At 34.1% G+C, this 14,692-nt stretch overlaps 1 protein-coding gene across 1 annotated transcript in view; it reads right to left on the minus strand.

Moving 5' to 3' along the window:
• adck1 (aarF domain containing kinase 1) overlaps positions 1–14,692 on the minus strand; it is a 107,103-nt gene that overhangs the window by 30,425 nt on the left and 61,986 nt on the right. Inside the window, exons 5-6 of the mRNA XM_073827393.1 lie at positions 5,641–5,790; positions 3,566–3,763 (exon numbers count right to left, since the gene is read on the minus strand). Coding sequence (XP_073683494.1) covers positions 3,566–3,763; positions 5,641–5,790 — 348 coding nt within the window. The remainder of the gene's footprint in view (positions 1–3,565; positions 3,764–5,640; positions 5,791–14,692) is intronic.

Genomic DNA, 14,692 nt, shown 5'->3' on the forward strand with positions numbered 1-14,692 from the left:
TGCAGCACGCTGAGATGACTGCCTAAATAGGCCTAAGTGGAACGCTCCTGAAACTGATGGGGATCTGAAAACAAGCAAGCAGCAAATCAGCTAATAGTCGAGTATATTTGACGGTGTCAAACGCTGGTACTGTATCCTGTTTGGTTTTGTCAAGTTAAATGGAGCAAAATAAATCCAGCTTCACAAACATATTCATGTAGTATAAAACACACTATGGGATTTATATGCCAATATCAAAGCAACTTGGGCTACCATAACACCTCAACTGTGTCAAAGTGCTGATTGCCTCCATGCCACGCCGCCTTGATGCTGTAATTAGTGCAAAAGGAGGCCCAACAAAGTACTGAAGACATAATACAGTACATTAACACACAACATGTGTTTAAGATCCTTTTTTTATTGGTCACATGAAATATTCAAATTTTGTGAAATACTGGATTTGTTTTTTTTTTTGTCTTTAATCCATAATCATCAAAACTGAAACAAATAAAGGCTTGAAATATTTCACTTTGTGTGTAGTGAACTAATATAACATACAAGTTTCACTATTTGAAACAAATTATTGAAATAAATGGACTTTCCCTCGATACTCTATTTTTTTTTTGGCACATACCTGTATTATTAAACTAACTATAAGAAACTTTAAAAAAATCATAATATAAAGCTTCAAGTGTGTATTTTTATACTAATACCCAGGGGCGCTGCTCGCAATTTTGGGCCCTATGAAAAAATATGAGGTTGGGCCCCCCCTACCACACAAAAGCAGATCTCTGGGGGCCCCTACAGGGTGTGGGCCCTTAGAATTATCCTAACTTTCCCCCCCTTAGCTGCCAAATAATTATACCAAATATAATATAATACCAAATAATTCTGTTGCAATATGCATACTCAACAGTAATGCTTAAAGCCTTCTAAAAAGGGTTTGTTAATATTTAATTATTCATCATTCATATATTAGGCCTATATTAATGTGATAGCTTTAATGAATGTGGTAAACAAAGACTCCGATGCTCTGATATAATATGCTTGTACAATCCAAACTCTGTTTTACGTCCCGTTAATGGTTATGCAATAAAAGTATAAATAAATGTCCCTGACACCCTCCAGATGGCCAAACGTCCCCCACAGAGGCCAGCTCCGGCCAGGCCTGGCCTCCAGAAACCCTCTACCATCATCACACCGACCCAACAGCACTCCTCTGGCCACGGGGCCACCAGGCCAGCCACCTGGACAGTTAGTTATGCAGTTTTAATGAGAGGACAGGTGAACCTTGTTCAGAAATGTGGTTAACAGGTGTTATTGTGGCCCTTTGTGACCACTAACAATTAAATGGCACTTCAGTTTTCACAACCCTGATGTTTTTTTTTTTTCTTCTCAAAATTGCTGGCAGGAGGAGGGTGTCTGATGTTTTGACCACTCCCTGATTATAGACCCTTCTTTGACAGGAATGAAAAAAGGCTGTGAGGGATAGAATACAGTGTGTTCAATAGATTGCATTGTTGTTTAACAACATACTGATTTTTCAGCTGACAGTAAACAAAAATTCCATATAACATTTTTTTAAAGTTCTAGGAGGGTTTGTACAGGTTTTATGATGACCTTTTTACAACCAAATAAAGAAAATGTATGGATTTAAGGGGACACAACATGTCAATAAGTTCTCTAAATGTAAATGTATAAGACACAACTAGATACATCAGCAATGCTTTAAAGGTTAAAGTTTGGAAAAGACACCTTTCAACCGATCTCCATTACTCTTTAATTCACAAATAAACCAAAATAAGTGATGTTCTTACTCCGTTTTTTTGTCTTGTTTTCCAGTGCAAATATTTAAAGATACACAGCCGTTCAAAAGTTTGGATCAGTAAGACATTTTTAAAGAATTCTCTTATGCTCATCACAGCTGTGTTTATTTAACTAAAAATATATAAAATAATAATATTGTGAAAAATGTTTACAGCTTAAAATAATGGTTTTTCATTTCATTCATTTTCAAAATCTGATTTATACCTGTGATGCAAAGCTGCAATTTTATCAGCCTATAACCCAGTCTTCAGTGTCACCTGATCCTTCAGAAAGCTGATGATTTATAACTGTTGTGCTGCTTAATATTTTTTTTTAACCTGTGGTTTTTTTCCCAGGATTCTTTAATATATAAAAAATTAAAAAGCACAGCATTTATTCCAAATAGAAATCTACAAAATCTAAGTAACAAAACAAGTCTTTGCAATCACTTTTTAACAACTGAACACATCCTTGGTGAATAAAAGTATTAATTTATAAAAAAAAAAAAAAGATTTAATAAAAACTGACCATAAACTTTTAAACAGTATATATAATTTATATTGTTACAAAAGATTTCTATTTTAAATGAATGCTGTTCTTTTTAACTTTTTATTTATTAAATTAAGAATTATTAAATGTAAGAACTTTGAAGAAAGTATCACAGGTTCCAACTAAATATTAAGCAGCACAACAGTTTTCAACACTGATAATAAATCAGTATATCAGAATGATTTCTGAAGGATCATGTGACACTAAAGACCGGAGTAATGGTGCTGAAAATTCAGCTTTGCATCACAGGAATAAATTACACTAAAATATTTTCAGATTGAAAACAGTTATTTTACATTGAAATTATATTTCACAATATTTATTTTTTTTCTGGAATTTTAATCACATAAATGTGGCTTTGATTAGCATAAGATCATTTTAAAAAATCATACTGATCCCAAACTTTTGAATGGCCATGTACATTTGGCATTTGGACATGTTACTTGTCCAAGCTTATGATAAGCCGCATTTAAACTGCATTTCGGAAGTTCAAACTCAGGGCACCATTGAAGTCCACTATATGGAGAAAAATCCTGAAATGTTTTCCTCCAAAAACACAATTTCTTTACGACTGAAGAAAGAAAGACATGAACATCTTGGATGACAAGTGGGTACATTATCTATACATTTTTGTTCTGGAAGTGAACTTCTCCTTTAAGGCCTTTTTAAGATATTTTTTTTTTGGTTCACTACATAACATTCGTGTTCTTTAATGTAGAAAATAGTATTAATAAAGAACGAGAGGGTGTGTCAAAACCACATATGTGACCCTGGACCACAAAACCAGTCTTAAGTCGCTGGGGTATATTTGTAGCAATAGCCAAAAATACATTGTATGGGTCAAAATTATTGATTTTTCTTTTATGCCAAAAATCATTAGGAAATTAAGTAAAGATCATGTTCCATGAAGATTTTTTGTAAAATTCCTACTATAAATATATCAAAATGTAATTTTGATTAGTAATATGCATTGTTAAGAATTTAATTTGGAGAACTTTAAAGGTGATTTTCTAAGTATTTACATTTTCTTGCACCCTCAGATTCCAGATTGTCACATAGATGTAGCTCGGCCAAATAGTGTCCTATCCTAACAAACCATATATAAATAGAAAGCTTATTTATTGAGCTTTCATATGATGTATACATCTTAGTTTTGTCAAATTTAACCTTATGACTCACATATTGACAGTGTATGTTGTAGACCATGCAATGAGTTATGCTTATGGATTACCTCAGATTGAGTGACAGGAGTCTGGCCGATACCAGCGTTTACTGACGTCCAGGAGCGACCAGTGAGGACACAAGCAAACAGAGGATAGAGATCCCCAGCGCCCAGATGCCTGCTGTAACGCTTGATGCCTTTCAAGTCTCCCTTTATCAAACTCTGCCACAGTCTGCAGTAGTTCAGCCTGAAGTCTTGGTTCAGCACCTTGGACAGAGACACACCTTGTTCTGTATTTGAGGCATCTGAACAAATGTTTAAAAGTAAAAGTGTGTAACTTTGTAATGTTGTAGAGTCACAAAACGAAACCATATAATTAGTGAATCTTCTCATACAGTTTTCTCAAAGCCCAAAAGATATGTTTACCTCAAATTCAGGCGAGACACTGCAGGTGAATAGGGTAAAACAATTAACTAATAAAAAAATAATTACCCAGGTGATTGATTACATTGATAATTGCAAACATTTTTTGTATTACAAGTTTTTGAAAATGTTAGGTTTAAATATGCAAATGAGGCATTATTTAATGAAATATGCACTAATTTGCATACATTTCTAGTACAAAAAAGCACTGGATGAAGTCAGTTTCAAAATTCTTGTTTAATTTTTGGGTATCTCATTCGGTTACTCCATAAGTCAGAAAAGACTTTGAACAGACAGAAAACCATGCATTTTTTTTTAACCATTTTTGGGGGGAGTACAATGTTCTATAAAATCAAACTAATTGTATATGAACAAATCCCTCTGTAAAAACCTTCAGGATATAGACAGGAATAAAAATGAAAAGGTTGTTGTGCATAAGTGCTACTAAAGTGGAGTTTTATGGCTCAGTCTAGGAGAAAAAACGTATTTTGAGAAAACAGCCTTAATAATATGTATTGTAATTGACATCTATTGGCACAAATAGATAAAGTGCTATTAAAGAAACACTTAACAGTGTCTTTTGGGTTTTTTCTTTCCATTAGTCTGAAAAAAAAAAAAAAAAACTTTATGAAAAAGCGAAAAGCCCAAAATCTCAAATTTGACAGGTGACTGAAAAAATATTACGTTTTTGCCTGCAGTGTCTCCCCTTTAAGTAAAAATTGCCCATTAAGCTAAAAACCTTTAAGTCTTTTATGCTCATCAATGCAATTATTTGATCAGAAACAGTTAAAATAGTATGATTTTTATATTTTAATACAATTTAAATGAAAAAAATACTTTTTTAGGACTCTTTGATAAATAACATTTCAAAATAACAGAATTTATTTAAAAATAGAAATCTTTTGTAACATTATAAAAGTCCTTACCGTCACTTTTGATCAATTTAATGCATCCTCGTTGAAAATAAGTATCAATTTATTACTAAAAAATCTTACCCCTAAACTTTTGAATGGTTGTGTACTTGGTACTCATGAATGGTTTAACATAAAAGACAAAGACAAAATACTGTGAGCTATCAAGAGTCTTAGATGGCTGTGTAAATGTAAACTTGTGTTTCATGATGTTGTTAGTATTACAAAAAGACAGATGAGATTACTTGATAGTTGCTAATATGAATTCTTATGGGCCTCATTAACTGCTTCGGGTTAAATAAAAGGCCAGCAAATCCCTCAATGAGACAAACAGAATTCACTGGAATACCACTAGCACTACACCATTTTGCCTCTCCAATTAATCAGCTCAGACACAACCAATGGCTTTCAGCAAACTTAAAATGACATGCCATGAATTAGCGTTTTGGACCAAGAAACGAACTAAATGTCATTGCTAGAATGGCTTTCTCATATTTATCACCACATTATCTCCATGGATTTATTTAGAGCCGCCACATCTTCTGGGAATACAGAAGTTCAGTGAACTGCAGGAAAGCGTGTATCGGTGTGTTTGCATATCTGCTTGTAATAAGAGGGAGGTGGAAATGTGCACTTCTTAAAACACGCTAGAGCTTCAGGGCCACTTAAATGAAATGCTTTTAGTCTGCTGCGGCACATATAGGCCTGAGTGCGCAGCTGACCTGGGAGCCAGCGGGTGAATAATGGGGTGTAATATGTGATGAATTTGCTTCTATGTCGAGTCTGTGGCGGCCTCAGCCGATGTCTTACCTGATACAGGCCGTGATCGAGTAACACAATTTCCGTCTTATTGCTTTCAGGACACTTTCGCACCAGCACGTTGCCAGGGTGAGGATCGCAGTGCACGAATCCGTTGACGAATATCATCTCGCTGTATATCTTGCCTAGATTCCGGGAGATCTGAGGAAAAGGAAAGAGAAAGGAGAGGAAAGCAAAGAAATCGAGATATAAAAACTAGGTTAACCACACACACCACACATGCACATTTAGTGGTCACCCAACTCCTCTCATAGATAGAAAGCTAGATAGAGGCATTAAAATACTATTTTGTTTTGTTTAAATCTATATGTGACCCTGGACCACAAAACCAGTCTTAAGTCGCTGGGGTATACTGTATTTGTAGCAATAGCCAAAAATACATAGTATGGGTCAAAATTAACGATTTTTCTTTTATGTCAAAAATCATTAGGAAATTAAGTAAAGATCATGTTCCATGAAGATTTTTTGTAAAATTCCTACTGTAAACCTATCCAAATGTAATTTTTGATTAGTAATATGCATTGTTAAGAACTTAATTTGGACGACTTTAAAGGTGATTTTCTCAGTATTTTGATTTTTTGCACCCTTAGATTCCAGATTTTCAAATAGATGTATCTCGGCCAAAGAAAGTCCTATCCTAACAAACCATACATCAATAGAAAGCTTATTTACTGAGCTTCCATATGATGTATATATCTCAGTTTTGTAAAATTTAACCTTATGACTGGTTTTGTGGTCCAGGGTCACATATTGCACAATGTAAAAATAAAAAAGACTAGACTAGAACTAGAGGAAGTATTAAATGTTAGTATAAAAATGCACACTTTAAGCTTTACAAAATGTTTTTATATAATGACTTAAACATCATATGAACGTAAAAATGTTAATAACTACAATTTGATTAGCTTAGTGTTACTCTTATACTCTTTATACTTTAGTATAAATACTAAAAACAAATATACAGTTGAAGTCAAAAGTTTACATACACCTTGCAGAATTTGCAAAATGTTAACAAAAATGTACAAAATGCATGTTATTTTTTATTTAGTACTGACTTGAACAAGATATTTCACATAAAAGACATTTACATACAGTACACAAGAGAAAATAATAGTTGAATTTATAAAAATGACCCCATTTTTTATTTATTTTTAGTTTTTTGTTCATGAGTCCTATGTTTGTCCTAAACAGTTAAACTGCCCACAGTTCTTCAGAAAAATCCTTTAGGTACCATGAATTATTTGGTTTTTCAGCATTTTTGTGTATTTAAATCATTTCCAACAATGACTGTATGATTTTGAGATCCATATTTTCACACTGAGAACAACTGAGGGACTCATATGCAACTATTACAGAAGGTTGAAAAGCTCACTGATGCTTGATAAGAACACACAATGCATTAAAAGCTAGTGGGGGAAAACTTTTGAACAGAATGGAGATTTTACCTAAATTTGAAAATCAAGGAAAAATCTACTTGTTTTGTCTTCTGGGAAACATGTAAGTATCTTCTGTAACGTCTGAATGACAGTACTAAATTAAAAAAAATCTATGATATGTTCTGTTCAAAAGTTTTCACCCTTGGCTCTTAATGCATCATGTTTCCTTCTAAAGCATCAGTCAGTGTTTAAACCTTTTGTAATAGTTGCAGTTGTTCAGGACAAACAAGGGACTCATGAACAACTATCACAAAAAAAAAAAAAAAACCACAGCTGTGGCTCATTCAGGTAACAACACAGTATTAAGAATCAAGTGTATGTAAACTTTTGAACAGGGTCTTTTTTTATAAATTCAACTACTATTTTCTCTTGTGGACTATATGTAAATATCTTTTGTGTGAAATATCTTATTCAGGTCAGTACTAAATAAAAAATAACATGCATTTTGTATGATGTCTCTTATTTTTGTAAAATAATAAAAATTTTGCACATTCTACATAATGAATTATTAACAAAAAATGGCAGAAATACAACATATACCATATAGTGCATGTCCATTTCTATGCAGACAAATACGGAGCCCATTTAAGATTACGTAAAACATCTTCCCGAAGATGCCGTGGCCCCAACAGATGAGAAAGTATTTATTATAAAACAACCCCCGATGCAATTATTCCACCCACTCTCGCTCTTTGAAGATAAGTTGCGATAAGCATCTCCCCTCAGCTGTGTTATAATGCAGAGAGCCAATGTGAAGTAGGATGAAGAAATGTCAGTCTGAAGCACAGAGAATAAATTAAGCATCTATTCATACTCCCCTGGCTGGTGTCCACTTACAGTTTACCCCAGTAATCGGAATTAATGAAATGTTTAGCTTAATAGTTTCATTTTGCATTTATTTTCATATAGTATTCACAGAACAGCATTTATTTCTATTTATTTGCTGCCTCGCAAGCTCTGGTATTTTCTTCTGGAAATGCAAATGCACCTATTTTTGAGTGTGGTGATGCATAGGACATTTTTGCATGTATATTCTGTGGCAGGATACACGATAAACATGCACGTATACGATGCACGCACATGGCTAGGAGTTTATAAAGCCGCTGTGAATGGTTGTGATTCATCGTAAATTGCTTTTCATGACTGTGTAGCTCACAAAAGTGGTGATCTAAATCCATTATGTCACCCAAAATGTAAAACAATCACAATGTGGTGTGACTCAGACACAAGAGCCGCTGCTCTGAGCCGTATGAATGACCAAACACCACAAGAGCTCTTATGAGAACAGACACGTGCCTTAGTCAATACTGGTGGCATATTAAAACAAAGATTGTAGATCATTAGTTAATGAAAAATTAGCAAGTTTGTTCATTTATGCTGTTTAACAGGAAAAAAAAAACATATTTATGTTCATTCTTAAAGGGATAGTTTACCCAAAACTAAAAAATTCTGTCATTTACTTGTATTTTTACCATACAATGGAAGTCAATGGCTACCGTCAACTCTTTTGTAATTTTTGGTTGAACTACAAAAAAAAAAAAAAAAAAAAAAAAAAAAACTGGGAAAAACAGGGAAAAAAACATATATTTATGTTTATTCTTAAAGGAATAGTTCACCCAAAACTGAAAAATTCTGTCATTTAATCAAACTTCAGCTTGTTTCAAACCAGTATGAGTTTCTTTCTCCTGTAGAACACAGTAAATAACAATTTGAAGAATGCTGATAACCAAACAGTTGACTTCAATAGCATTTTTTACCATACAATGGAAGTCAATGGCTAACTGTTTTGTAATTTTTGGTTGAACTACAGCTGAGTAGTAAAAAAACAAAAACAAAAACAAAACAAAAAAACAGGACAAACATGAAAAAAAAAACCATATATTTATGTTTATTCTTAAAGGGGCAGTATTTTTTACCGTACAATGGAGGTCAATGGCTACCGTCAACTGTTTAGTCATTTTTGGTTGAACTACAGCTGAGTAGTAAAAAAACAAAAAACAAAAAGAAACGGGAAAAACGGGGAAAAACATATACTTATGTTTATTCTTAAAGGGACAGTATTATTTACAATACAATGGAGATCAATGGTTACCGTCAACTGTTTTGTCATTTTTGGTTGAACTACAGCTGAGTAGTAAAAAAAAAAAAAAAAAAGGAAAAACAGGGAAAAAAACATATATTGAAGCTTATTCTTAAAGGGACAGTATTTTTCACCATACAATGGAGGTCAATGGCTACCGTCAACTGTTTTGTTATTTTTGGTTGAACTACAGCTGAGTAGTAAAAAAACCCCGGAAAAACGGGGAAAAAAACATATATTTATGTTTATTCTTAAAGGGACAGTATTTTTTACCATACAATGGAGGTCAATGGCTACCGTCAACTGTTTTGTCATTTTTGGTTGAACTACAGCTGAGTAGTAAAAAAAAAAAAAAAACAGGAAAAACGGGGGAAAAAACATATATTTATGTTTATTCTTAAAGGGACAGTATTTTTTACCATACAATGGAGGTCAATGGCTACCGTCAACTGTTTTGTCATTTTTGGTTGAACTATCACCTGGTGAACTTCACCTACTGTAACTTCTAAATTGACAGATTAACCCCTGTACTTTGTGCCCAAAACCTATCAATATTCACTGAAGTGTGTAAAGTATGCAGAAAGGTCAGACAGTCAGATCTCTAAGTTACCCAAAGCTCACAATAATAATCACTAAACTAAAAGCAATGCATCCTGGGATGGCAGAGGACCCCTAAAGGCCTGATTGGGCATGCATAGACAGCGAGAGGAGTTTTAGTATGCTAATAAACACTTTAGGATGCGGCGGATGAAAAGCTCATCAACAGTGCCCTTGGAGGGAAGACGCAGACGAATATCCCCAAGGCAGGGCGCCACGCGAAGGGTATGCAAAAGGCAGATTAAAAGGAGTTGTGTGGACCAAAGTGAACTTGACACGGGGAAAGAGAAAGTGGGTGAGGCTATTTAAAGGTGAAGCGAATAGCTTTATAGGTCATTGCTTTGCGCCCTTATCTGATTGTATACACGCAATATGAAAAATGTGTGATATCTCATATTGTTTCTGTTTTGATAAAGGCTAAACAAAATCAGGTAAAAACTCTATATGCACTTAAAAACTCATGTTCTGCCTGTGCAAAAATTAAATAGAAAGATCCAAGCAGCATTTATCTGAAAAAAGTTTTTGTAATATTATACACTATACCATTCAAAAGCTTGAGCTTATATATACATATATACATATACACACATATATATATATATATATACATATATATATATATTAGGGGTGGGCATAGATTAATTTTTTTAATCTAGATTAATCTAGATTAAATCTTGGAATTAATCTAGATTAATCTAGATTAAAATGGCTAATTTGAATTCTGCTGAAGGCATTCAGAATATGTGTGCTACCCAAATAATGACTAAAAGTAAGTCTTTGAGAATGGATCATAAAGCTCATAAAGCTGTTCTATGATTATTTGTTGATGAAAATAAATTATGTTCAATAAGATGTACTGTTTACTAACTAACTAACTAACTAACTAACTAACAATGAAATTATTTTTTCTACCTATTAGATTGTGTTTTTTTAACGTCAACACCTACCCAACCCTAAATTTAGCCCTTACTGTAATAAAAAAAATAGTATTATTGTTTTACAGTGTGATAAAAATATACATCTACATATGTATATCTATGGTAGCCAGTGTTTCCCCTACGTTTCCACTACTTCTACGTTCATGTTACACCGTACTTTTATTTTGACAGGTTGCCGTGAAGTTTCTGTGTCATACAGTATGATATGATGCTAGTTTTCTCAAATGAAACGGTAAAAGTGACACTCACAGCAGTTTGGGAGATTGAGTTTATCTGTTCATGTGAGATGCAAATGCCAAAAATTAGCGGGAGCGTCACGTGTGTTTCAGTATGCGTGTAGTAAAAGCTCGTCTCCGCAATGCATACATACAGCTAGGCAAACGGAACATACCGAATTCATATTAAAACGGTCTTTTTGCATTTCAGTTTTCACATACACTAGTCCATATCGCGATTTGAATTAAGTGACTGACCAACATTTGATTTATGAATCCAAAAAACTAAGAATTTACGTGGCATTTCGCTATAGTAGATTCGGTTTTTATGAATGGAGGACGACGCGACCCCGTCTGTGTTTTGGCGGAGGAGACTTAAACGCGTGACCATATTCTATAGTCTTCGGCATACATCCGAGTTAAACTATCAAGGTGAAAGTCATCATAGCTTGCGTAGTTTAGACCCAGCTCCCAACCCAAATTTGAGAATAGATTAACGGCGATATTTTTTTTATCGCACGATAAGAGTCTCACGTTAACGCAGCACGTTAACGCCGATAACGGCCCACCACTAATATATATATATATATATTTTTTTTTTTAGGGAAAGAAATTATAGAAATTATTTAGCAAGGATGCTTTAAATTGATCAAAAGTGATAATAAAGACATTTATAATGTAACAAAAGATTTCTATTTCAGATAAATGCTGTTCTTCTGAACTTTCTATTCATCAAAAAGAAACCTGAAAAAATTCTACTCTGCTGTTTTCAACATAATAATAATAATAATAATAATAATAATTAATTTTTTAGCAATAAATCAGAATATTAAAATGATTTCTGAAGGATCATGTGACTAGAGTAATGAATGAAATCACAGGAAATTGTATTTTAAAATATATTAAAATAGATAAAAGTTTCTTTAGATTGTAAAAGTATTTCACAATATTGTTATTTTTTCTGTATTTTTTTAATCAAAGAAATGCAGGCTTGGTGAACAAAAGAGACTTCTTACTTCTTACTGTTCAAAAACTTTTGACTGGAAGTGTAGCTTACCAAGGCTGCATTTATTTGTTTAAAAAATACATAAAAAAAACAATATTGTAAAATATTATTACAATCTAAAATAACTGTTATCTATTTTAATATATTTTAAAATGCAATTTATTTCTGTCAAGGTAAAGCTGAATTTTCTGAAATTTCGCCAATCTTCAGTGTCACTTGATTCTTCAGAAATCATTCTAATATGCTCTAATATTAATTTTATTTATTTTTCTTTCTTTCTTTCTTTCTCATCACAAATAAATTACACTTTAAAATATATTCAGAATATTTTAAAATTGTATATTACTGTTTACTGTATTTCTGATAGGATAAATGCAGCTTCAAATAAATGCTATAAGAGACTTCTTTCAAAAAACATTTTTAAAAATCTTATATAATAATACATTTGTTAGGATTTCGCCAAGATACAACTAAAAAAAAATCTAAATATTGAGAAAATCGCCTTAAAGTTTTTAGCAGTGCATATTACTAATCAAAAATATTTTTTGATATATTTACAGTAGGTAATTTACAAAATATCTTCATGGAACATGATCTTTACTTAATATCCTAATGATTTTTGGCATAAAAGAAAAATTTATAATTTTGACCCATACAATGTATTTTTGGCTATTGCTACAAATGTACCCATGCTACTTAAGACTGGTTTTGTGGTCCAGGATCACATACACAGACATATTTTAAACTTTGGAACACCTGTGTGTGCTTTTTTAAATGTGTGAAATTACATAAATAAAAAAAAAAGTAAATTTACAATGAAAACTGTCATAATTCCAGGGCAAAAATCAAATCAATCTCTCACAGGAAGAAAACAAAGTGAAAGCAAAATGATCAATTTAATCTATTGAGGAAACAGGCAGAGAATCAGGAAGCGTATAAGGTCACCAGTCTCTGCTAAACCCAACCGTTGGAGGGAGGCCATCGCGACAACAAATATTTGCCATTGATTAAGGAACGCGTCAATGAAGTGCAAAATTAGCTTGCAGTACTGCAAATAAAGGTCCTGTCTATCCTCCAATTCCTCCTCTCTCAATGCCTCTTCTCCGATTTTCCCAGATCCCTCTCCGCTGTCTTCTTCCGCTGGGGTAGGAGTGAGTGCATGCAGAGAATAAATCATATTTTCTATCCCATTTCACCAAACTGATGAGTCCGTTTCCCTGGCAGCGTCAGAGCGCGCCGTCCGCGGGGAGACGACGAGGGGCCAGGCGGCTCTGACAACTTCACCAGCACTGCATACCAAAGAAGCTGAGGGGGAAAAAAGGGGGGCATTCCTGCCAGCGGCCAACACACGTACACACACCGAATGAATGCGTGTCTGACGCGTGTTTGAAGTTTCAGCAGAAGGGGGGCAGGCGCACCGATCACACAAACATGCGGGCACCTAGTAAGAATGACTCAGCACAGGATTCCTTTAATGCTGGAGTCGGTCCTTTAGAAGGATGGCGGCTTCACACGTCTGCTGCATGCTATGTTTCAGCCGGCACAAGGATCAGGGACGGGACAGCTCCTTTCAACAGCATGCTAAAAATAGCCTGCGCCGGAAACGTGAGACGACTCCCGTCTACCTTTTGAACTCGTTTGAGGATGTGGTTCGTGTCACAGGACACAAAGAAATCACCTGCCAGAGAAGCTCTCTTTGGGGACAGAAAGACGCAGGCAACAAAGAGAAAGGTGCCTTTGTGCGCGTCTGTACGCACGTGTTATTACCTGCGAGGACGGCCTGAGCGGATGATGTCTACCTGAGCATTACCTGAACACAGCTGGCCTGTCGCGTCGCACTAGATTGAATTTTTTCAGAAGGGACGATGCAATTACTCCTACTGGGGCTCTTGACACTGAATAAAAACTCTCCATATGGACCTCTTCTGCCGGCCGAGTGAATATCATGTCATTGTGGGAGAGCAGAACGATGAGAGCGATAGAAAAACGGCTGAAAGACTTTCTCTCTTTCAGGATTTGGAAAAAAAAGAAGTGTTACAGACAATTCACACAATGAAAGCTGTTTTTTGTCTGAGATGCTTAAAAATAAAGGTTACTTATTGGCATGATGGTTCCATTAGGAACTTGCTACATCCATGGAACCTTTTCATTTATAATCGGAAAAAGAGTCTTCAGATTCTTGGGTAAAAAAATTGTTATTTTAAGAGTCGGTAAAACTTTTGCTGCATCGCTATAAAAACCCCTTTTTATTGTCCTAAATATACTGTAGTGCACCTAAAATGCTCCTTGAAAACTTTTTACTTATATAATTTACCATTTATCTGAATGAAACAAGATAGATGAGTAAAAAATTTGTTTTTATCAGTTTAATATTACTTTGAATGAGTTTATATATATATTTCTGTCATGACAACTCTCTGAAAAGTTTAGCATGGTAATGGATATGACAGTTTTAATGTATTTGGTCTTGGCGGAATAGATCTGCTACGCTGCTGCTGCTGTTGGTTATTGCTGTACAAGCAAGAACAGGAACTTGCTACTGCCAGAGCATATGGAAATAAAGTGCTGTGAGTATTTAAGACATACTGCTGCTGCACAAATAGTATAAAATAACCCGTAGCAGATCTATACAGGTGGAGCTGTTTTATTTTTATATTTTTCAATTTTGTTTTTATACTTTTAGTAACTTTGTTTTAGTTTGAATCAGTTTTTATTTCTATATTTTCCCTTTTTTAAATTTTGGGTAAAGTCCCCCTGAAATCAAAATGAAA

This window comes from Garra rufa, chromosome 21 (assembly GCF_049309525.1).
Source record: "Garra rufa chromosome 21, GarRuf1.0, whole genome shotgun sequence".
NCBI lineage: Eukaryota > Metazoa > Chordata > Actinopteri > Cypriniformes > Cyprinidae > Garra > Garra rufa.